This window comes from Saimiri boliviensis, chromosome 11, assembly GCF_048565385.1.
Source record: "Saimiri boliviensis isolate mSaiBol1 chromosome 11, mSaiBol1.pri, whole genome shotgun sequence".
Taxonomy (NCBI): Eukaryota; Metazoa; Chordata; class Mammalia; order Primates; family Cebidae; genus Saimiri; species Saimiri boliviensis.
The window spans coordinates 61,951,519-61,974,884 of NC_133459.1; the positions used below are offsets into that span (position 1 = coordinate 61,951,519).

General features: G+C 41.4%; 1 protein-coding gene across 2 annotated transcripts in view; it reads left to right on the top strand.

Moving 5' to 3' along the window:
- Nucleotides 1–23,366, top strand: part of PGM1 (phosphoglucomutase 1) — a 68,821-nt gene that overhangs the window by 22,216 nt on the left and 23,239 nt on the right. Inside the window, exons 1-6 of one of the 2 annotated variants that reach the window (XM_003921476.4) lie at nt 7,370–8,062; nt 14,377–14,539; nt 14,889–15,035; nt 16,519–16,644; nt 19,555–19,745; nt 21,257–21,411. In XM_003921476.4, coding sequence (XP_003921525.3) covers nt 7,763–8,062; nt 14,377–14,539; nt 14,889–15,035; nt 16,519–16,644; nt 19,555–19,745; nt 21,257–21,411 — 1,082 coding nt within the window. In that variant the 5' untranslated portion in view covers nt 7,370–7,762. Of the gene's footprint in view, nt 1–7,369; nt 8,063–14,376; nt 14,540–14,888; nt 15,036–16,518; nt 16,645–19,554; nt 19,746–21,256; nt 21,412–23,366 lie in introns of those variants that run through there. The other variant, XM_003921475.4, reaches the window with a different exon arrangement.

A 23,366-nucleotide genomic window follows, 5' to 3' on the forward strand; every position in this document is an offset into this window, starting at 1 on the left:
TTGTGCGAGGCAGCTCTGGGCAGGGGTGAGTGAGGCACCCGCCCCTTATGAGGCCGCCGTCAATCTTGCTTGTTTTTCCGTTTTCCACCACAAGAGGGAAACATACGACCATGAATGATTGCAAAATAAAGCGATTCCTTTACTGGTTCTCTTTTCACCAAGGGCTTTTAATCATCGTGCTCCTGGTAAGCTAGAATAGGGGAAGTTCTTCTGTTAGCGCCAAGTGAATCTTCTTAAGGCCTTGAAATTCAAATTGTCTTGAGAATGCTCCAAAAACGTTATAAAAGAGACACAGAAAAATGTTATATGAACCATATAAATGGCTGTTTTTACAGATCAGAATGGTTGAATATGGGTCATTTCAGATAAAACAAGAGACTTCTTCACATGTGTTTTACTTATGAAAAGGGGTTCCTAAGCCTTGCGCGTCTTCAGATTGAGGAGATTGTTTTCAGACGTAACCACATGGGTTCAGAATGGCAATTGTGCAGATGGGGAATGCCTTATGGCTTCTCTCTGCCCTCCGAGTGTTGATAGCTCCCTTCCAGGCTCCCAGATGAGTACTTTTTACTCCATTTTAAAATGATTTGTTGGCTTATTTATCTCTCCTTCTACACCAAAAGTTTCTTGGCAACTAGAGTCTTCCTGTGATGTACAGTGCCTGGTGAAATAGACACAACACTGTATAAAGGTATGCTTAGTAAAAGATGAATGAGATTTATAAATGTTCTGGGCTAATGAGATTACAAGTAATTTTTTTTTCTTTTTCTATATGCTTTATATCTAATGCTATATCAATTTCTATAGGAAATGTTGAGTAGATGGATAGGTGAACAGATGGACAGCCAACTGATGCATGTTCAAGGATGTGCACTCTGAGGCAGCTGTTTTGTTTGTTTTTATTTCTAAATCTACTTCAGGAATCTTTGCGAACATGGGATTCTGTAGAGCTCTAAGCATCTGGCCCTTGTAATTCTTCTGACCTTGTACCTTCTTCCAATTTTAATGTAATTTCTCCTTTTCTTTAGAGAACATTTCCTAACTCTTCTAAAATGCACATAGCCAATGGCCCATCCCAATAGTTGGGTATGAAATACACCTGCGTGTTTTCAGATTCAGAGCAGTGCTAAAGGCTAACGCTTATGTGGGGCTCACAAAGCACTAGAACCAGCTGATCCTAAACTCTTTATATGTGTAAACTCCTGTTTCTTTATATAACAACTCTATGCAGTAGCTACTATTTTCAATCCCTGTTTCAAAGGTGAGAAAATAGAGGCATAAAGAGCCTAAGTCCCTTGCCCATGACCCCCCAGTCACAAAATGGTACTTGGCCATTCTCCTTGCTGGGGGCTGAGAAAGCTCAAAGGAGAAGGGGAGGAAGTGTCCTCTCTTCCTTTTCTTGCCTGGACTGGACAGCAGGTGCAGCCTGGCTCACAGCTGGCAAACAGGACCCAGGTACTACAGAGCCCTGGTCAACCCTGTAAAGAGATGAAAGTGGCTACAAGTAACAGAAACCCAGTTAGGGTTCAGTGAGCCCCCACGAGGCCTGATGCACAAAGACTGCACACAGAGAGAGGGGCATCTCTTGCAGCCACAGGCAGTGGGGCAGATGGATTTCAAGACCCTGAGACATATTTTGGGAGGCCAAGGTGGGCAGATCACTTGAAGTCAGGAGTTCAAGGCCAGGCTGTCCAACATGATGAAACCTGTCTCTTCTAAAAATACAAAAATTAGGGCATGGTGGTGTACACCTGTAATCCCAGCTATTCAGGAGGCTAAGGCTCAAGAATCGCTGGAACCCGGGAGGCAGAGTTGCAGAGAGATTATGCCACTGTACTCCAGCCTGGGTGACAGAGTGACTCTGCCTAAAAAAAAAAAAAAAAAAGACCCTAAGGCGAGGAACCCAGGCAGTGTCTCTTGTTTATCTCAGCACATCTGTTTCATTTTCGTCTCTCTACTGACGTACTATTTATCAATGGAAGTTAGGTTTTTGAGCATGTGATTTTTTTTTTTTTGTACAAACTCCTTTAATCAAGTTTCTATCATTATTTCAAAATTTTAAGTCAAATATTAGTTGTTTTTTTTTTTTTAAATTCCTTGTCTAATAAGGAAAACTTTCCAAGTATTCAAGTGGTTCTCATGTAATCAAATAATGATAACAGCAGATCCTTGTACAGGGCATACGATAGTAGCCCTGGTTTCAGACCTATCTGTACATTACCGCATTCAAACGTGACTGCAACAAGTAAAATAGAGCTGCTAGCATTATCTCCGTCTTGACAGATGAGGAAATGGAAGCACAAAGAGGTTACGTAACTTGTCTAAGGTCATACTGCTAGTAACTGGTGGAGTAAGGGTTCATTCAGACCCTGTCACTTTGGTCTTAGAGTCTGTTCCCTCAAGTACTGCAGAATATTGTCTGCATCTAACGACTTAAACTTATAAATATAATACAGTCCAAGTTTTCTGGAATGTTCCACTGTTTATAATTTGGATAAAATTCTTCTCATACCTCCTTAAACTTAAAATCCTGTGTAAATAAGTAACTCAACCTGCACATTATAAACTGGAATCACAAGACTAATCTTTAGATAAACAAATATCCCAGATTTCTTAAATGTATTTCAAGTACCAAATATACCTATGTATCCCCCACTTTCTCCAAAAATATTAATACTATGTTTATTATTTGTATCCTATGAGATATACTTCATCATCTCTACACCTAATTTTAAGAGAGTGTGTTTTAAAATGCCCACTTAAAAAAACCATTCTCTCACCTCAAGCAATTAGGGGTTACCTTTCCAAATGAATTGGGGTGGCATCAACTGGCTGAGGTGTGGCTTGGCCAAGCGTCCGGATGTGGGGGCACCGAGTCCAGAATACCAGTGCCAAAAGGGAGTCTCCAGTGGCTTATGTTCCCTGTTCCCTGATTCTCAGGTCTGAGAATCTACAAGCCCTACCTGCGTGAGAAGATTCGTCTAACCTATTTTCTGCTGATTTTATTTCAGATTCTTTTCTGATTCTTCTCTTACATCAGATCCACAACTCCTAAAGATGTATGAATGATCCGGAGTTGGATCCTGCACAGCTGTCACAGACTCTCACGTATTGTCAGGCTGTCAGCAACAGTTCCGTGGATGTTCTCATGACTCAGCTGTTCTTGCCCCACAGCTCATGAGTTTACCAGTCTTTTCTGGTTCAAGGGCTTACCTAATCTGACTAGTACACTCTTGACTCCCAATTCTAGATTCCAAGGAGAGAAACCACGAATGTTCCAGCTTTAGTCAGGTGTTTACCCCGTTTGCTCATGGCCTGGAATCAGGTCCTGGAGTAGAGACATGGCCCCAGGCATTCTCTCTCATGGAATGTTTAGGGGATAGTTCTCAGAGAAGAAAGGGGATGAGTAGAAAGCACAATATGGAAGAAGGGTCAGAGGAAGGAGGTTGTTGAAGAGGAGTATCTTCATGGTAGGAACGGGGGAAGAAAAAAAACCCAAAACCAAACAGTGCTCAAACTGGGCCAAGAACTCAAAGTTGAGGTTGTGTGTAGAAAGCTGGCAAAGGAACAGTGCTGGACAAGATCACGTTGACTGGGGCCCTCAAAGCCGCCCCAGCCAAGGATGGAACTCTTTATGCAGGTCTTGGCTAATCTTTTTCCAGTCTTCCTTCTCCAAGCCATTCAAGGCACCACTGTCAGCCAGTCAACTTTCTAAAAACATATTGGCCTATATTCTTTTTGCTTAAAAATGTCCATAGCTCCCAGCACTTACAAAATATAGTTTAGCACAGTTCACAAGGCTCCATGGTCTTGCCCCAGCTATTTCTCCAGTCTCATCCCTGTCACTGCAACCTCTTGGGAGCCACAGCTCTGTAAACATACCTTCCTGATAGCACCAGGGCCACCGTGCTGTGATGGCCCCTTTCTGATGTGAACTTTGTGAGAACAGAGGTCCGTCCACCTTTGTTTCTATCCCAATCCCACTCAGAATGTGAAAAAAAAAATCATGTCTTTATATCATTTTCTAGTCCATAAAGGCTTTCCTAGACATTCAGTGAGGCAACTCTTCACAAAAACCAGGGAAGAAAGGTATTATTTCCTGAGGAAATTGAGGCTCAGAGAAACGAGGGGGCCGACAATGACTGATAATCTACCTTACACCAGGCACAGTAGTGGGTGTTTTCACATGTTACCTGTTTTCAATTCTCTGAACAACCTAGAGAGCTATCCCCATTTTATAGGCTCAGTAGAGTTAAGTAAGTTGCTCTAGATTGTACCTCTCATACATTTTACAGTGAAAAATTGGAGCCCTAGTTGTGTCGGGCTGCTGAGCCTGTGCTCTTTCCATTAGAATGCCGTGTCTTGCCTGAGGTTGAGCATTTTACTCCCTTCTTAGTTACTGGTGGTTGGAGAAATGAATGACTGTTTTCTCCACTCTTAACACTTCAAGCCCTCTGGAATAGATATCTGCAGCCATCATAAGCATAAGGCCTTGGACTAGGGGTCTGATTAACCCCTAAAAACCCAAATTCCTGCCTTTCTTTCTAGTGCTTATGCCTGGAAATAGGGTTATCAGGTCCATCCCTTATGCCCACTCCTGGGGCATTTGCTAAAAAAGAAAACTTGATATGAAGAGGTGAACCCATTCAGGCCAGCCCTCGTATGGGGCCTGGGACATCATTACTAACTATCCATTAAATATTTTTTAAAGAAAGATAGCAAAGCAAGAGTGAATAAAGGATTGGTAAGTCTACGGTTTCTGCTGTGTTCTACTGGGAAGTTATCACTGCTGATGCAAATGGGAGCTCCTGGAGTCTTTGCAAGACTGGGAGCAAAGGGGTTCATAACTCTGCCATTGTGAAATTGATTGGACCCAAGACCAGTATGAAAGTTCCTTGTCTGAAGGGAGTAATCCTTAAATCCCCCATATGGTTTAAATGTAATTTGTGTCATTGTGAAGGAGTACTGGCAATGCAGGCGAATTCATTAGGCCAAATTGGGTTCGCTATGCTCGACAGTAACGTTTCTGAAGATGAAGTTCAACCTTTGCTGGAGAGCTAAAACAAATGAGTTTCTTAATAGCCGCCCCACTTAGTCTGAGTGTCTTAGGAAGCTTAATGTTTTTAATGTCTCTTCTTTTTTACTATACTTCACAGTCCATCTAACATTGCTGCTTCTGGTAATATTTTTATATGGGGTTGAGTTCTATCGTGTTCATAAAATTATGATCAGGCCTGTTTTTAGAATAGAAGCTTTTCTAGGGCAAGGATTATGTCCTTTTGGTTTAGTTTTGCATATTGACAAACAGCATTCCTGGCATATGTCATTGCTTAAAATTTTGCTCTCATAGTTCTGGCTTCAAAAAGAACTTCACCGAGACACTGGCAGACTGCCAGCAGAGACCGTGCTGGAGTGTGGTGTATTAGGTGGGCAGAGAGGCTTTGGTATGTGGGAACATCCTTGTGCCCAAGTACCCCCGAATTTACCCTGGGATTTCAAGCTCTCGTTAGGAAAACTACCAGTTACATGGTTGGTTGCTCTGTTATTCCAACGAAGAGATTATTGGAATGATATTTCATGAAGCTAGATCTATTATCAAATATGTCCAGACATACATGCCGGCCTAATTTACAAGCCCATATAAAACCAGAGAAAACTTGGTACAGCACTTAAAAAATGAGTTTAAAAAATCATTTACAGTAAGTTGAAAAACAATGGTTATGCCAACTGTTAATAAAGCATGCTTGCTTTTTCAATTAATTTCTAAAGCATTTGACTTTTAAAAACAAATTAAAGGCCCAAAATGGGCTATGAAAAGTAGTTGTCTTTTGGCTGACAGGTTTTCAACATAATAGATGTGTTTTGTTAATTGTGTTAATGTTATGTCTCGAGGTATTTCCTGCACATGGGCCAGCCCCATTTGTCATGTGAAAGGGACCAGGCTCCTTTGCCAGCAGCCTGCTTTCTGCTTGTGGGCTCGTTATCCCCCTGGTCTGGTGCAGAGCAGCCCCGGACACAGGTGCATTCTGGACTATCAGAGGGCAGTTGGCAGCTACCAGTGCCTGTCTGTTTTTGGATCTTACTTGACAAGTTAGTATAAAAAGACTCAGATTTTGTTGCTCAAGGGATGATTCACTTTTCCCTTGAAAACCGTAACATCTCAGTGCATGTCAGACTCCCCAAACATGTGGCCTGACTAGTTCTGGTTTACTTTTTAAGCATCCTTAACAAGTTCACCAAAACTTTGACAGTGGAGATTCTTAATTGGCAACTTCTGCTGAACCAGATAAAGAACACACATATATGCATTTATTTTTGGTTTTTGGGGTTTTTTATTTTTGTTTTTGTTTTTGTTTTTGTCTTTTGAGACAGAGTCTTGGTCTGTTGCCCAGGCTGGAGTGTAGTGGCACAATCTCAGCTCACTGCAACCTCAGCCTCCCAGATTCAAGCAATTCCCCTGCCTCAGCCTCCCGAGTAGCTGGGACTATGGGTGTACACCACCATGCCTGGCTAATTTTTGTGTTTTTAGCAGAAACAGGGTTTCACCATGTTCGCCAGGCTGGTCTTGAATTCCTGACCTCAGGTGATCCGCCCACCTCAGCCTCCCAAAGTGCTGGGATTACAGGTGTGAGCCACTGTACCTGGCCAAGAACACACATGTATGTATTTAAATAGATCATTAATAAAATCTCAGGGATCAAATAGAATTGGATATGAAATTTATTTAGGTAAAATGTTTTTCAACATCCTAGGTTCTTCAAATACAAAAGACTTAAACTGCTTCCCTAAAAACATTTTATTAAAAGTCAAGTATACTTAAAACTGAGAAAATTCTAAACATTAATCTTATGTTCATTTTATTTTTCTAAATAATAACTTGATCCAACCCTGTACACTCAGAAAAACATATGTATTTTTTTTCGTGTTTTGCTTACATTTTTAAGAACTTGATGCATCCTCATCCCCACTTTTTTGTACATTCAAGGGAATGACCAAGCTGTTGGTTATTCAGGGCAACTTTGGAGCTGTCTTCTTCCAGAACTGAACACTATTTTGTTACATTCATCTGTTAGATGATTTTTTTTTTTTCCTGATGGCATGTGGGAAGTAAAAAGATTTCTTGGGTATCAAAATGACAGTGATGTAAGAAAACCAGAGGTAACTTGAGCTCCCTCACTTCCATTTTAAGATTGACCTTTAACTTGCTAGATGGCATGGAGCAACTTTAGCTGCAGATGGCCTTCTCAGAGATGAATGCCCAGAGAGGCTCTGGTTTAAGGGGTGGTGGGAGAAGTGAGAGCCACACCAGGGTGTCTTGTTCACAAACCTGCTTCGTGGGACTGCATTTGCCCTCTTTGCCTGGGCTCTGATAGTGGAGCCTGGCAGCCACCTGATGTTTATAACTGAAGTCGGCTGCATGCAGCGCTCTTGGGAGCTATCTCTACCCTAACGGGGAAATGAGACAAAAATAATTGAAGGGTATTTGGCTTGGTTAAGTGGGCAGAAGTGTCCTCATCAAAACAACTTTGAAGACCTGCTTTGTGTGTGGGTGCAAGTGGGTGTGTGGCCCTTAACTTGTTCACAAGGGACAACAACAACAAGGAATTAACCAAGCTTTCTCATTGAGAGCAATCGTCCAGGCAAACCCTCTCTTTTAGTTACGCAAACAACACTGTTGCAGCTTCAGGTTGGACAGACCTATTTTGGGGCTCCTTGACTACTTTCTGGACGCCCTCACTGAGCCAGTCGGTGGAAGTGAAAGATGAGTGATTTTGAAGAATGGATTTCCGGGACATACAGAAAAATGGAAGAAGGCCCTCTCCCTCTGTTGACTTTTGCTACAGCTCCCTACCATGATCAGAAACCAGGAACAAGTGGATTACGGAAGAAAACCTATTATTTTGAGGAAAAGCCATGCTATCTGGAGAATTTCATCCAGAGTATATTCTTTTCCATAGACCTAAAAGATCGCCAGGGATCATCACTGGTGGTTGGTGGAGATGGGAGGTATTTTAATAAATCAGCAATAGAAACAATAGTGCAGATGGCAGCTGCCAATGGGGTGGGTATATGATAAGTATTGTTATGTTTCTGGTTCTCCAAATAACCTCTTAATTTTACAGAGGTATACAAAGTACAAGGATTTATATGTGTTATACACTTCAATTCTACTAACATCTAGTTAAGATTCATTGTAACTTCAGAGATTGTATATTGTAAAAATACTTCAGAAATTACATTAGCCACTCTGGGATACGGGAATGTTAAGTTCAGCTTCTTAAGTATTATGCTCTGTTCTGGTGTTTGACAAAGTACCTGTTGCTTTTTAGACATATAAAGCACACTCCAGTCTTAAGCTGTTTTATCTACATTCTAACTAGCTTCAAGGGGCACCCTGTCCTATGTAAGAGGGCTCTACTGAATGGTGGGGAGAAGAGGATTTTGTTTTCTTTCAATGGCTTTCTTGTTGAAGTTCAGTCACTTGTCAAACAGGAAAACAAAAGCCAGGGCATGCTGTTGTTTATGGATCCTGGTAGTCATGCAGAAATGCTAGGAGGAGGTTGGAGAATGTTAGGTGTGAGCCTTTCGAGAGGACCTGTTACAGGGGCACCTGCTTATAATGACCTTGGACACAAAGAAGCCCTGTGCATGGTGAATTTGTGCAGCAGGGTAGCGATAATAACTGCTGTAAGGCTATAGTGTAAGGAGGCTCTGCTAAACCTGTGCGTCATGAAAAACCATGTTAGCTGGATTAAGCAAATGAGAAGGAATATTGTACCAGAAAGCATTGATCTTGATAATCCAACAATTTATACAGCCCACTGATGTACAGGAAGATGGGCATCAGGACATTGATGTTTTTGCTCTGCAAATTCCTCTGTGGGACCAAATATATATTTTTAGTGTTTTAGATAATGATTAGCAATTAGTTGGAGCACATAGTCCTTCAATACCAACAGATTTAAAATCTGTTGTTATTTCTTTTCTGGAAGAGATTCTGCTTCTGACAAGATAAAACAGTATTGCAACTAAATGTGTTAGACATTCATTTTCAGTATCTTTTCGTAATATGCTCAGCAAGTATGTTTGCAAAAGGCAAATTAAAACAAAGCAAAACAAAATCAAATGTTCCACTACACTAAAAGGTTTGTAGCTCCTATTGTTTATAATGAGAGTTTTCCTGATACTCAGTTTCAGAACCTGAATGCCTCTCACGTAAAAGTTGCTGATAAAGCACTCAAATATGAAATTATTATGAAGCATACACATTTTTAAGATAAAATGTGACATGCCATAAATTTTTTCTTTGAGGAGAGCTGCAAAGGGAATGGTATTAAGATGCTTTTAATCTTTTGAGAGGGAACAAATGGAACATTATTTCTCCGCATATATCTAGACAGTTGAGTAGATCTGGTACACAGTCCCCTTTGCTGTGATATATTTGGCTTCATTTTATTTTTGTGTAGAGCTGAAGGATGTGGAAGAGGTGATAAGAATGTGTAATTCAGGCAGACCCTACAGACTTTCTCAGATTCGCCATCTGAAGGTTTGCTAAATAATACATTTAAATGATAATAATTGGCTAAATATGGTAGCTGCCTATTTGTTAGAGCTGTGGCAGCCCAAGCAATATTTTCAGGTCTTTTCAAGGTAAGCTCAGAGGTGAGAGCCACCTTATTAAAAATAGCACTGCATTTAAAACAGTCATGATAACCAACTGAATTGCTTAAAACATTTAGTAGACTGAGAAAGCACTTCAATCTGATGCACTTTAAACCTATGAACTTCCAAAGGGTTAGCTTTCTTATGTTTCTAAAATATACTAAATTCTGACTGTTTTAACACGCCTTTGATTGTGGGTAGGACTGCAGGGAGGAAATCTAAAGGAAGGATAATTATTGCCACAGATTTTGACAAAAGTCAGTGCTCCTTTCTCAACCTCATTAATACCCACTGTGCCCAGAAGCTGATTCTTGGAGGGCCTTTCATCCCACTGAGATAAATGGAGATCATTTTATTTTTTTCCCTTTAACATACTTTATCTGGTGCATTTATGGGTTATAGAGTATAATTCATCTTTATTAGAAGTTTATCTTCATTTTTATTTATATAGAGCTCTCTGCTTTTAAATGATATTTTATTGCACAAAATAAGATGTTGGTGGGCCACTTTTAGAATTTTGATATCTCATTCAGTCCCCAGAGCTCTAAACTGAAAGGTAAGTTTAGAGGTAAAGGCAGAACCCATGTGCACAATTACAGGACAAAGAAAATGGAACTTGGTTTTTTAATGAAACCCAAGAAAATACCAAGCCCTGTTTTCAATTAAAATGAATATTTAAAGTTTACTCCCTGCCATGTTTGACCATTAGATGTTTGGAGAACAATAAGGTACCCATTTTGGTGGGAAGGCATGAATCTTAAGGAAGGAAGTTGTGGAAAAGGAAGGCAGGCAGGGGAGGCCATTTGAGGATGGACTCTCCGTGCCAGGCTGAGGGAGTTCTCTCTAACCTGGGAGTCAGGAAAGGTAAAATAGCTATAAGATCAGATTTGCCATTTTAACCATTTTCAGTATATGGCTCAGTGGCATTAATTACATTCACAATGTTGTACAACCATCACCACTATCCATCTCCAAAATTTTTTTTTATTGTACTTTAGGTTCTGGGGTACATGTGTAGATCATGCAGGATTGTTGCATAGGTATAGTCATGGCAAGGAGGTTTGCTGCCTCCATCCCCCTGTCACCTATATCTGGCATTTCTCCCCATGTTCTCTCTCCCCAACCTCCCCACTCCTCACTGTTCCTCCCCTATTCTCCACCAACAGACCCCAGTGTGTGATGCTCCTCTCCCTGTGTCCTTGTGTTCTCATTGTTCAACACCCACCTATGAGTGAGAACATGCAGTATTTGATTTTCTGTTCTTGTGTCAGTTTGCTGAGAATGATGCTTTCCAGATTCATCCATGTCCCTACAAAGGACACGAACTCATTTTTTATGACTGCATAGTATTCCAGGGTGTATATGTGCCACATTTCCCTTGTCTAGTCTATCGTTGATGGGCATTTGGGTTGGTTCCAGGTCTTTGCTATTGTAAACAGTGACACAGTGGACATACATGTGTAGTTTATAATAGAATGATTTATAATCCTTTGGGTATATACAGTAATGAAATTGCTGGGTCTGGAGACAACAGATGCTGGAGAGGATGTGGAGAAACAGGAACACTTTTACACTGTTGGTGGGAGTGTAAATTAGTTCAACCACTGTGGAAGACAGTGTGGCATCTCCAAAATTTTTTTTAAAAAATCATCCCAAACAGAAACTCTGTACCCATTACACAATCACTTCCCATTCCCACTCCCACCAGCCTCTGGTAACCTCTGTACTACTTTCTGTCTTGATGAATTTACCTATTTTAGTTACCTCACAGGAGCAGAATCGGACAATCCTTGTCCTTTTGCATCTGGCTTATTTCACTTACCATAATGTTTTCAAGGCTCATCCGGGTTGTAGAATGTGTCAGAATTTTATTCCCTTTTCTTGAGTTAAAAAATATTTATCCTTATGACCTGGCATTCCCATGCAGGAAAAAAAAAAGAAAAAAATTATCCTATATATGTCCTTCCAATCACATCCATATCTATAATTTGCAATGTCATCTTTGAATACAGTGACCAATTCTTTAAAAAATTTTAAGTGTGGTAAAAAAGCATAATAAAATTTATCATCTTAACTATTTTTAGGTGTACGGTTCAGTAATGTTAACAATACATTGTTGTGCAACATATCTCTAGAAATTTTTCATCTTGCCAAACTGAAAGTCTATGTCCATTGAACAACAGCTCCCCATCTTTCCCTCTTCTGAGCCCCTGGTAACCACCATTGTACTTTGTATTTTTATAGTGTTGACTTCTTTAAATACCTCATGTAAGCGGAATCATACAGCATTTGTCTTTTGTGACTGGCCTATTTCACTTAGCATCATGTCCTCAGGGTTCATCCATCTTGTGGCATATGGCAGGATGCCCCCCTCCCCCACTTTTAAGACTGAATAATATCCCACTGTATGTATACGCAACAATTTGTTCATCCATTAATCTGATGATGGACGTTGGGGTTCTTTCCACCCTTTGACTTTGGTTGAGTAATACTGGTATGAACTTTGGTGGTTAAGTGTCTGTCTAAGTCCTGCTTTCAATTCTTCAGGTATGTATACCTAGAAGTGGAATTTATGGGAAGGTTTTGGAGTCAGAAAAGGGACACAGAATTATGGTTTAGAAAGATGAACTAGATGGGCTTGAGTAGCCAGATGGATCCAGCCAGGGTCGAGCAAGACAGATTCATGTGGGAGAGAGGCAGGGGAGATTGAGTTAGGAGCTGTTGCAGTGGTCCAGGCATCTTTAAGGGAAGGAAGGTAATAGAGCAGTATCTCGCCTGTATCAGATCAAGAGCAATATTCCTGAGAGTGATTCCCAAGAAAGAGCCTGATCTGGAATGGGAGTTCTTCCACCAGATGTGCCTCTTCTTGGGCTCAAGAGAGAAGCTATCTTGTCTGTCTCTCGGCTTTCCTTCTTACTCTTACTCCCAGCATAATCCCCTCAGATTCGAAGCATTGCATATCTCACCAAAAGGAATTGTAGAATTAAGGGGTGACTTGGGTGGTATAGCATAATATCATCAGCCTTTCCTTCCACACCAAATACAATCTCTATAAAAATTGGTGTGCTTGGTGTGTAAATACAACTTGACAAGCCACCCCTAAACCCCTTTTATGGAAATTCTGGAATTGCCTGAACACAGGCTTTTATTCTCATCACAACCACACCTGGAAACTGCTGGAAGGTGAAATGTCACTATGCTGAGTCAGGAGGTTTCAATACTTTTCCCCGCTGTGGCCACTAATATGCTGTGTGGCCTTGTCATGTCATCTATTAGTGTCTGCCATAGCACTTTCCATTAATGCTTGTTGTTGCTGCTGGATGGAGGCAAGAATAAATGAATGGGCAGGATCATGTTAACTCTAAACCTCAGCTTCCTCATGTTTGCAGTGGTACTTGAGAGGAACAAATGTGGGAATGGATCAAAAGTGCCATGGGATGTAGAAAGCACTCTGTAGCTCAGTAACAATCATCAGTATTGATTCCGGACTATCTGCAGGTTCCTATAGTCTAAAAAGCAGCCTACTTACAGCATCTACCCTGGTGGTTACCATTTCCTGGGGAAGGCAGGATATAACCAATATATTAGGGCAGCTACAACAAAAATTGTTCAGAGATCAACATAGGAGAGCCAAGAGATTACTGAAGTGAACCAGGTGCTTCCTTGGAGGTGGTTGGTAGTGGAGTGGTTGACAGTTTTCAATGAGCTGTGGAAGGCTGGCAGAGCCAACAGTCCCAGAGGGAGTCCAGGTATCTCATGGACATTTTCAACATTAGAAACATATCTTCTACCACCAAGTTGTTTCTACAATCATATTTATCTTGGGTGAAGCAAAAAGCAATAACAAATGGACAATTTAGAAAACATCCCTGTTTTTTTTAAGAGGAACTGACAGCACCTCTTCCTTCTTTTTTAACTTGAGTCATGTTGAAACGGATGTAAATTACTGTCATTTTAGCAAAAACTATTTAGGAGCAGTACTGATATCACCTGTAAGAGATATGGGAAGTCCCACCTGTCGCCCTTTCATGTAGGTCATTCTGACTCATTTACTCAGGAATAACTCCAGCATTCTTGTCTTAGGCCCAGGAGGTAACCCAGGTACACTGCAACATGAGTAGGTGTGTCTTGCTTTGAGGAAACCCACTGTATGAAAAAGCCAAGCTTGACTGGAAAGATAAATTGATGAGTAATTTTTCAATAATCTTGATACAAAATTTGCCTTTTTTACTTAAAAAAAAAATTTTTTTTTTTTTACTTTAAAAAAGCCTTTCCTCTGTGTGGAATCCTTTTAACTAGCTAAACCTATATCTTTTCTCCCATTGTGAACTGAAAGTATGACCGATTGTGTAAAAACATGGGCTTTCTCATAATCTTTCGATGCATCCAAATTGTGAACCTGATCTGGAAAGGCACTTTTTAATATGCTGTGTTTTCATGCCAGAGCCTTAGAGCACACACAGACCACACGCTCTTCTAAAACTACAAAGTCCCAAAAACCATCTGAAGGAATTTGTTCAACATTGCTGATTCTACTACAGTAATATGGTAGAGACATCCAAGCTGTAGATTTTTCTTAAATAAAATCTCGTCTTGTCCAACAGAATTTTTTTTTTTTTTTTTTTGGTCCATCTGCCTGTTGTCCTGGTGTTTCTGAGCAGTGACTTTGTATGTATTGATATTAAAGAGTGTGTTCTGGATTTCTTCTCCTAGATCGGTCGCTTGGTTATTGGACAGAATGGAATCCTCTCCACCCCTGCTGTATCCTGCATCATTAGAAAAATCAAAGCCATTGGTGGGATCATTCTGACAGCCAGCCACAACCCAGGGGGGCCCAATGGAGATTTTGGAATCAAATTCAATATTTCTAATGGAGGTGAGTTTGCTGTCATTTTGAGGACAGGCAAGTCTATATTCAGTAGGATAAACTAATACCTGGGGCCTTGGGACAGCAGGGTTTTGGTTCCGATCCTTTGCAGGGATAGAGGGGTGCTCTTTGCTTCATTTTGATGATAGCAAAATGCTTCTCATTTGACTGTACCTGAATATGAAGAGCCATGCACAAATCTTCCTTAACATGATATTTTCTTTTAGAAACATCTTGCTGCTTTGCTGGCTGTATGATGCAATGGTAGAGGTGCTAGTGAAGAGGAAGTGATGAGCTTTGGGTTGTATTTCCATGTGCACTGCACGAAGTGACCTACTGTTTGCTGTTTGGTTTCCAGGTCCTGCTCCAGAAGCAATAACTGATAAAATTTTCCATATCAGCAAGACAATTGAAGAATATGCCATTTGCCCTGACCTAAAAGTAGACCTTGGTCTTCTGGGAAAGCAGCAGTTTGACCTGGAAAACAAGTTCAAACCCTTCACAGGCATGTTTACTTTCCTCTTCTTTCTGCCTACTCCTATTTCCAAGTTAAGCAATTTTCCTTTCAATGTTTTAATAGAGGGCCTTCAGCTTTGGAAAGATTTCGTTGAGTGGTCTGTAAGCTTTGCAAGTGTTAGTTAATTAACAAGTCTGCAATTAGGTTTGAGACTCCCTGGGCCCTGCCAGGGATCAGCTGCATGACATCAGGTAAGTCATTTCCAACACTCTAGGCCTCAGTTTTCATGTCTTGACTAGGAAGACCTGTAAGATTACATTCATAGTTAACTTGTATTGACATGTTGCTGCCTGCCAGGGTCTTCACACACATTAATCCAATTTATTCTCACAGTAGATCTGTCAGGGTGGTACTGTCAGCATTCACTATTACAGATGAGGAAACGAAGGCTGAGAGATGTTAAGTAACAGGCTCAAGATCACAGTCAGTGAATAGTAAAGCTAGAATTTCCACTGAAGTGTGAATGATTCACAAGCCTATACTTTCTGTTTTATTTTCTCTCCTTTGGTAAAATCAATCAGACCATGTTGGAGGGACTAAGTTGAAACTCCCTACATAGGCAGCTGTGGTTAACATTTTGTTGTTGAATGCCAGGTATTGTAATAACTGACAGAATATTTATAAAATTATTCAGATTAATAAAATAAGGATGAGATGGCTGGCAATGGACTTGCGTTTTGACTTTGGCCTAATATGTACTCTTCCTTCCGGACCACAACTTTATGGAATGCATTTTATTAGTTAATTAGTTCCTGGCCAAAGGATGGATTGCATTTTTTGTTTGAACCTACTCATTGAGAGCTGACAGTTGCATCCTATCAAAGATAAAGTGGCACTTCAATGCATCTTGAAGACATTCTTGAGGTTCAGAAGATACCAGTAGAGAGTTTCTTAAACTTTTCCTATTTTGAAAATGTTCAGAACCCCTGAATATCCAAAAAGAACAACAATACTAAGTTCTTATATTTGTTTTATTCCTTAAACAGTACATGTGAAAAGTGATTCATTAAAAAATTTTGTTTTCCGCTTAGTACCATGAAGTCTTGAAGACAATGGACTTACTTAGAAAAAGAAAAGGAAAGAAAAGTAGGCATTACGTTTTCTGTTATCAATAACACCAAAACACACCTCTCAAGATGATGAATGCGGAAGCACTGTGGTAGCAGAGCAAAATTTATACAGCCTCTGTAGGAAATCCCTTGTGCCTTATCCAAGCTGTGTGGACAAGTTCCTTAACCCTTCACATGTTGAGTTTCTTTGTCTATCAAATAGGACTAATAACATTTACCTCTCAGAAAAATTGTTAGTATTGCATAAGATATCATTTAACAGTCCTAGTATTTCTAGAGCTGTTCAATCATTTTCCTTTTAAAATAGTGATTGCAGGTTTACAGCAATATAATCACTTCAAAATATAATATTTCTAAATGTATTTAGTCCTTCCATCTTTTAATGTTGCTTATTCTCACAGTGGAAATTGTGGATTCGGTAGAAGCTTATGCTACAATGCTGAGAAACATCTTTGATTTCAGTGCACTGAAAGAACTACTTTCTGGGCCAAACCGGCTGAAGATCCGTATTGATGCTATGCATGGAGGTATACAGTCATTTCTTTTCAATTCGCATCTCTCAAGGATAGGAAGTTGCTCTTTTCTGTGTGTCATGATGCTTTAACAAGCCTTTTCTCAAGTCTCTCTGATGGTTTTAAAATAGAGTTATTTTGCAACCAGAGCAATATTCACACAAATAAAAATCTATTTGTATGTAGCAAAAACAGTAGAGATACTACTCATGGTAAGCTCATGTGAACGTCAGCGTTTCCACATTAAGCATCAGGTTCTGAGTAACATGCAACCACTGTTGTGGACTCCCCCTCCCCCTCAGAAGATACCTTACATTCTTGCTGCACGCCCCCATGTATTTCTGAGAGGACAGTCATTTGGGAGATGTGGTAAACACACTCCTGAGACCCCCCACCCCCACTCACCTGCCCCCACACGCTCCTTTTCTTAGAAGAGGACAAGAGCAAGCTGAGGATCAAATTCAGGAGCAACAGGATGTGTACAGACCTCTCTTCTTCTTCCGTGGGTTGTGTGGTCAGGTCCATAGTGAGTGCAGCCATTGCTGTGAACCAGAACCATGAGGTTTTCTCAGACACGTAGTAGGTATATGAGAATCCCTGAAACCTATACACACACGTCTGCCTGGTTGGAGAAGCCCTTCCACTTGTGATTGGATGCAATTCGGGGCTTCCTGTGACACTGCAAACCACGGTTAGAAAGTCTTCTCCTGGGGAGCTAAAATCTTCCATCCTTGGAACTTCTCCCCTTGGGTCCTAGCTGGCCTCTGGACTCCCACAGAATGGATCTACTTCCTTACTCAGACAAAAGCGATTCTGTCATTTTAAACCATTCAACAGATGTGTATTGGATACCTGTAACAGGCATCCTTGGGAAATAGGCAGGGACTGGGCAGATTACTTTCTTCAAAGAATGTGCAATGTTTGGGGAGACAAGATGAGTGAAAAAGTAACCCCTGGGCTGGATGTTGTGGGTAACCCCAACAGTTTGGGAGGCCGAGGTGGGCAGATCACAGGGTCAGGAGTTTGAGACAAGCCTGACCAACGCGGTGAAACCCCATCTCTACTAAAAATACAAAAAGTAGCCGGGTGTTTTGGTGTGCACCTGTAATCCCAGCTACTCAGGAGGCTGAGACAGGAGAATCGCTTGAACCCAGGGGGCAGAGGTTGCAGTGAGCCAAAATCACGCCACAGCACTCCAGCCTGGTCAACAGAGTGAGACACTGTCTCAAAAAAAAAAAAAAAATCTAACCCCTGCCAAGCCAACAAAACGAGATTTAGAATTTCAAGTATTCTCTCTGGAGTTGTAAGAAAGCGTCATTTGACTAGGGGTTTAAAGAAAGGTTTCCTGGAAGAAGTGGCAGCCAACTCAGTTCTTATGAAAGAAAGATCTGGAGTGCTGAAAAATCAAGCAGTGGTCATTCTCATGGAGTCGGTGGCTGTGGCAAAGGCACAAAGGCCGAAAAATTGATGTCACAAGGACAGGCCTGGGCTGGCTGGAGAATGGGGCTTGTGAGAGGGGTGTTGGGTAAGAGGAGCTTGTCAGGAAGTAGAATACTTTTCTCCAGGTCTTTCAGCTGTTCCTCTAATGCTTTCATTTCTGTAGCCTTCACAGCCCTGGCTGCCTTGACCTCATTCTGTAGTGTGTCAACCTGCTTACCAGGTGACTTCTCATAGGACACACTTATTCTACAGTATTCTGACCTCTGGGGCATGTACTGTATTGGGATTAGTACCCTTCCTTGGTGAAAATATTCTCTCAGCCTTTCAGAGATGCGTGTTCTTGATCGTTATACAAAATGTCACTGTAAACATATGTAACTGGCTTCTCCTGTTGTTTGGTGGTGGTGGTGGGTTTGTTTTGTTTTGTTTTGTTTTTAGACAGAATCTCGCCTTGTTGCCCAGGCTAGAGTGCAGTGGCGTGATCTCAGCTTACTGTAACCTCCACCTCCCAAGTTCAAGCGATTCTCCTGCCTAGCTGGGATTACAGGTGCCCACCACCATGCCCAGCAAGTGTGTGTGTGTGTGTGTGTGTGTGTGTGTGTGTGTGTGTGTATTTATTTATTTTTTTAGTAGAGACAGGGTTTTACCATGTTAGCCAGGCTGGTCTCAAACTCCTGACCTCTTGTGATCTGCCTGCCTCAGCCTCCCAAAGTGCTGAGATTACAAGTGTGAGCCAGCACACCGGCCTGTTTCTGGTTTTTTAATTAGTTTGTCAGCTAGCTTGTCATGGTAGAAAAATACCAGTTCTGAATCCCAGTTCCACCTCTTCTTAGCCATGTAAGTTTGAGCAAATGTCTTTACCTCAGAACATCAGCATTCCAATATATCTGTAAACTGCAGGTGATAATCATAATGTAAACACTTATATAAGGTATCTGCCAGGTACTGTTCTCAGTGCTTCATAATGATTAACTCATTTCCTTACATCAATCCTGTTAGGTATTACCCTCATTTTGCAGATGGAAGAGACTGAGGCACAGAGAGTTTAAATAACTTTCCCAAAGTTATTATACAGCCAATGATTGGCAGAGCTGGGATTGGAACCCAGACACTCTGATTCCAGACTCCAAGCTCTGAAGCTTTAATCAGTACCACCTTGTGAGCTTTTGTGAAGGACTGAATGAGAAAGCACAGGCATACAGTAGGGCCTTCATAATGATTGGTTCCCTTTCCTTTCCCCACACTGCCCTTCATGAACTGGCCCCAACTTTTCCAACATAATCTCACATTGTTCCTTTCTAGAGAACATTCTTCTCCAGTCAGGTGTATCTGTCCACTAGCCCCTGAACACGTTTCACAAGTTCTCCTTGTTTCTGATGATGCCATTCTTCTCCCCAGAATGCATCCACTTGCCCCTGAATCCTCACAAACATGATGGAGTTATATTTTCTGATTCTGCATACTTTTATTTCATGCTGTATGTAGTTGTGGGACCGTATGTAAAGAAGATCCTCTGTGAAGAACTTGGTGCCCCTGCAAACTCGGCAGTTAACTGTGTTCCTCTGGAGGACTTTGGAGGCCACCATCCTGACCCCAACCTCACCTATGCAGCTGACCTGGTGGAGACCATGAAGTCAGGAGAGCATGATTTTGGGGCTGCCTTTGATGGAGATGGGGTGGGTATAAGTGCTTTTCAGTGAACTCTGGTGTAGGCCAGGCCTGATCCTGCAGATGGGGAAAAAGTGGGCTGCTTCTGCCAGACTATGGGAACGACTGTCAAGGATCCCTCATTCTGACCCGAGGTCAGAACTAAATTATTAGAAGACCTCTTGAACAGAAACAGGAGTCACTGAAATGAAACCCATGCATTTAATTTCAGGCATCCATACTTGCTATCAGTGGTACAGTGATAAGGTTCTGGTTATGATAGAATGACTGGTATTTAGTGAGCTGAGTCAGTTCTAGATACCTGTCTTAAGGTAGGTTTCTGCTCCTCTTTTTTTTTTTTTTTTTTTTTTTTGAAATGGAGTCTTGCTCTGTTGCCCGGGCTGGAGTGCAGTGGCATGATCTTGGCTCACTGCAACTTCTGCTTCCCAGGTTCAAGCAATTCTGCCTCAGCCTCCTGAGCAGCTGGGACTGCAGGTGCACAGCACCACGCCCAGCTAATTTTCTGTATTTTTAGTAGATACTGGGTTTTACTATATTGGCCTGACTGGTCTCGAACTCCTAACCTCATGATCCACCCAACTCGGCCTCCCAATGTGCTGGGAATATAAGTGTGAGCCACCACACCCAGCGGTTTCTGCTCTTAACCAGCAGCTGACTACTTACATAATCTCTGGACAAGGTTTTGTCTTACACCCATTTATTCATTCACATGAGCTGAATATTGACACTATATTTTCATTGCCTATATGAAGATGATATTGAGAGAATTAACATATTATTCATTCTTTACAACTGAAATTTTTATAAATAAGCTGTTTTATTTACAAGGATGACTATGTACCAGATAAGGAAGAGATGTGCCTTAGATTTCTATTCCTGATGGTAGGCACTGTTCACAGTTACTTAGTCGAAGATATATTTTTGCTGGAGCTAGTGTTCTTTACCATTAGCTGGAATCCACTGTTTCCTGAAATAATTTTTCCCTTATCAAAAATTTTGGAAATTAAAGGGGTTCCAGCAGACATTATTGGGCAGTACAGCTTTGTGATGCAGTGCTGCTGGGAGTGTTTTCCGGCCATCCTCCCAGTTACTGTGGTACACAGACTGTGGTACACAGTCTACCCAGTAGACCTACCAAACTATGTAAACAGCCAGCATTTCTTCTCTCATTGCATTTTCTCCTCCCCTGGGAAAAAGATGATTGGTTCCAGAGTCTGGAAAAAGTCTAGGAGGTTAAAGTTAGCTGACCTCTGGAGGGAGAACAGAGGACTCAGCTCAAAAGAAGGTCATGCTTGCACTTTAATTGAAAACAGTTTTGACTCTTTGGCATGGAGGTGCCTTTGGCCCAGTAGTACTGTATAAACCATGGAAAATAAAACCCAGTGTTAAAAATGCAGTATGGGAAAATGGATCAATGTTAAATTTTGTAGTTTTAAATGTATGAAACCTCCATGGGAGATACTTTCATTTCTCGTAGTTTGATTAAAAGGTCTTTCTTTGATCCTCTCTTCTCCCCAAGGATCGAAACATGATTCTGGGCAAGCATGGGTTCTTTGTGAACCCTTCAGACTCTGTGGCTGTCATTGCTGCCAACATCCTCAGCATTCCGTATTTCCAGCAGACTGGGGTCCATGGTTTTGCACGCAGCATGCCCACGAGTGGTGCCCTGGACCGGTAGGTCTCTCCATTCCCTTGGCCTTCCTGTCTTGAGTGGTCCCAGTCTTCACCATACTCTTCACTGTGTCTGCAACATGTATCCTTCCCTTTCAGCGTGGGCATCTGATGCGTAGTGTGTGCTGAGTGGTTTTTTTGGTAAGGGGATGGATGTTGTTTTCTGGATTCAGTGCCCCTCTCTGCACTCCCTTAGCACCCTGGGCCTCCTCCTCCTCCTGGCACTTACCCCACTGTGTTCTGGTAGCCAGTTTGCTTGATGGGCTGCCCTGCTAGACTGTATACTTCTGCAGAGAAAGGACTGTCTTGTTCACCATCCTGGACTCTGCCTGACCACAGTATGCCTGGCATATAGTAGGGTAAACACACACAAACATAACATTTAAAAAAATTAATGAATGGTTGAGTTGAGTGTTAATGAATAACAATGGAAGTACTCAAGACAGCATTCTGAAGGGTCACTTTCCTTTTGCATTGTGTACAGAGTGTGGGCAAAAGAGCAATTTGAAATAATTTTAGAGTTTTCAACAGAACCGGATTGCTCACGCTCACACACACACAGTGAATGTTTATGTACCACTTCATTGTACAAAGGCTTTGAGGTGGCTTGTCGGATCACACTTACAAAATTGGAAAATAAAAGTCATAACTGATGAGGACCAGGGTAAATATGAGTTAGAATATGTCAGGTGTGCAGGAAATGTTTGATGAATAAAAGGTAAAGGATGAATGAATGGATGAATGAATAAGTAAAAGGTCAAGGCCAGGGAGGAAGGTAGGCTGTAATACATCTCTAGGCTCTTGTAATAATAGCTAATATTTATTGAACGTGACCTTGTTATAGATACTAAATATTTTACATGTTTTAATTCATTTAATTCTCAGACCAACCCATGAGGTAAATGCTATATTTAACACCATTTTTCTGGTGGGAAAACTAAAGGACCAAGAAGTAGCTTCCCTGAGGTTCCCCAGCTGGTGAACGGCTGAGTCAGGATTTGAATCCAGACCCTTTGCTCCCACCCACTGGGCCATGCAGTCGTTTCCTGTAGGAGGGGAGACACTTATAGAATTGGTGCTGACTTTGCTTCAGCTAACAAGAAAATAGCGACTCATATCCATATAGCGGTTTGTAGTTCGTATAGTGTTTTTTACATTCACCATCTCAATTGATCCTCACAGCAGGCCTCATTTTAAGGAATAGGAAACAGAAAGCAAGGGAAGTTAACATATGAGAGCTAGCATTTGAACCCAGCGCTTCTACCTCCAGGTCCTGCATTTGTAATTATGAGCTGGTTTGAGGCCACACTATCATACATTAGGCCTCTCGGGTCCTGGAATATCTTCTGTGTCATGCCAGAACATTGTAATTCCAATGTTTGGAAAAACCGATAATCCACATACAGAATCACAACTGAAGTACCTCATTACCCAGATAAAAGTTTATTGTACTTTCATAGTTTTCAAAATCATAGATTTGATTTTTCCTCAAACTTCAGAATGCTAAGCTGGGATTGTTTTCCTGGCAAACATTCTGGGAAGCAAATCTCACTCAAACAGTGAGTTTTGAGGGAACTTTTCAGGTAACTTTTTATGTTCAAAGGGAAAGAAATTTTTTTTTAAGTCACTCAAAGGTTTTTTTGTTTTTTTTTTGTTTCTTGAGACAGAGTCTTGCTCTGTCGCCAGGCTGGAGTGCAGTGGCATAATCTCGGTTCACTGCAACCTCTGCCTCCCAGGTTCAAACGATTCTTCTGCCTCAGCCTCCTGAGTAGCTGGGACTACAGGCATACACCACCACACCCAGCTAATTTTTGTATTTCTAGTAGAGATGGGGTTTCACCATGTTGGCCAGGATGGTCTCAATCTCTTGACTTAATGATCTGCCTGCCTTGGCCTCCCAAAGTGCTGGGATTACAGGAGTGAGCCACGGTGCCCAGCCTCAAAGGTTTTAAATAGCC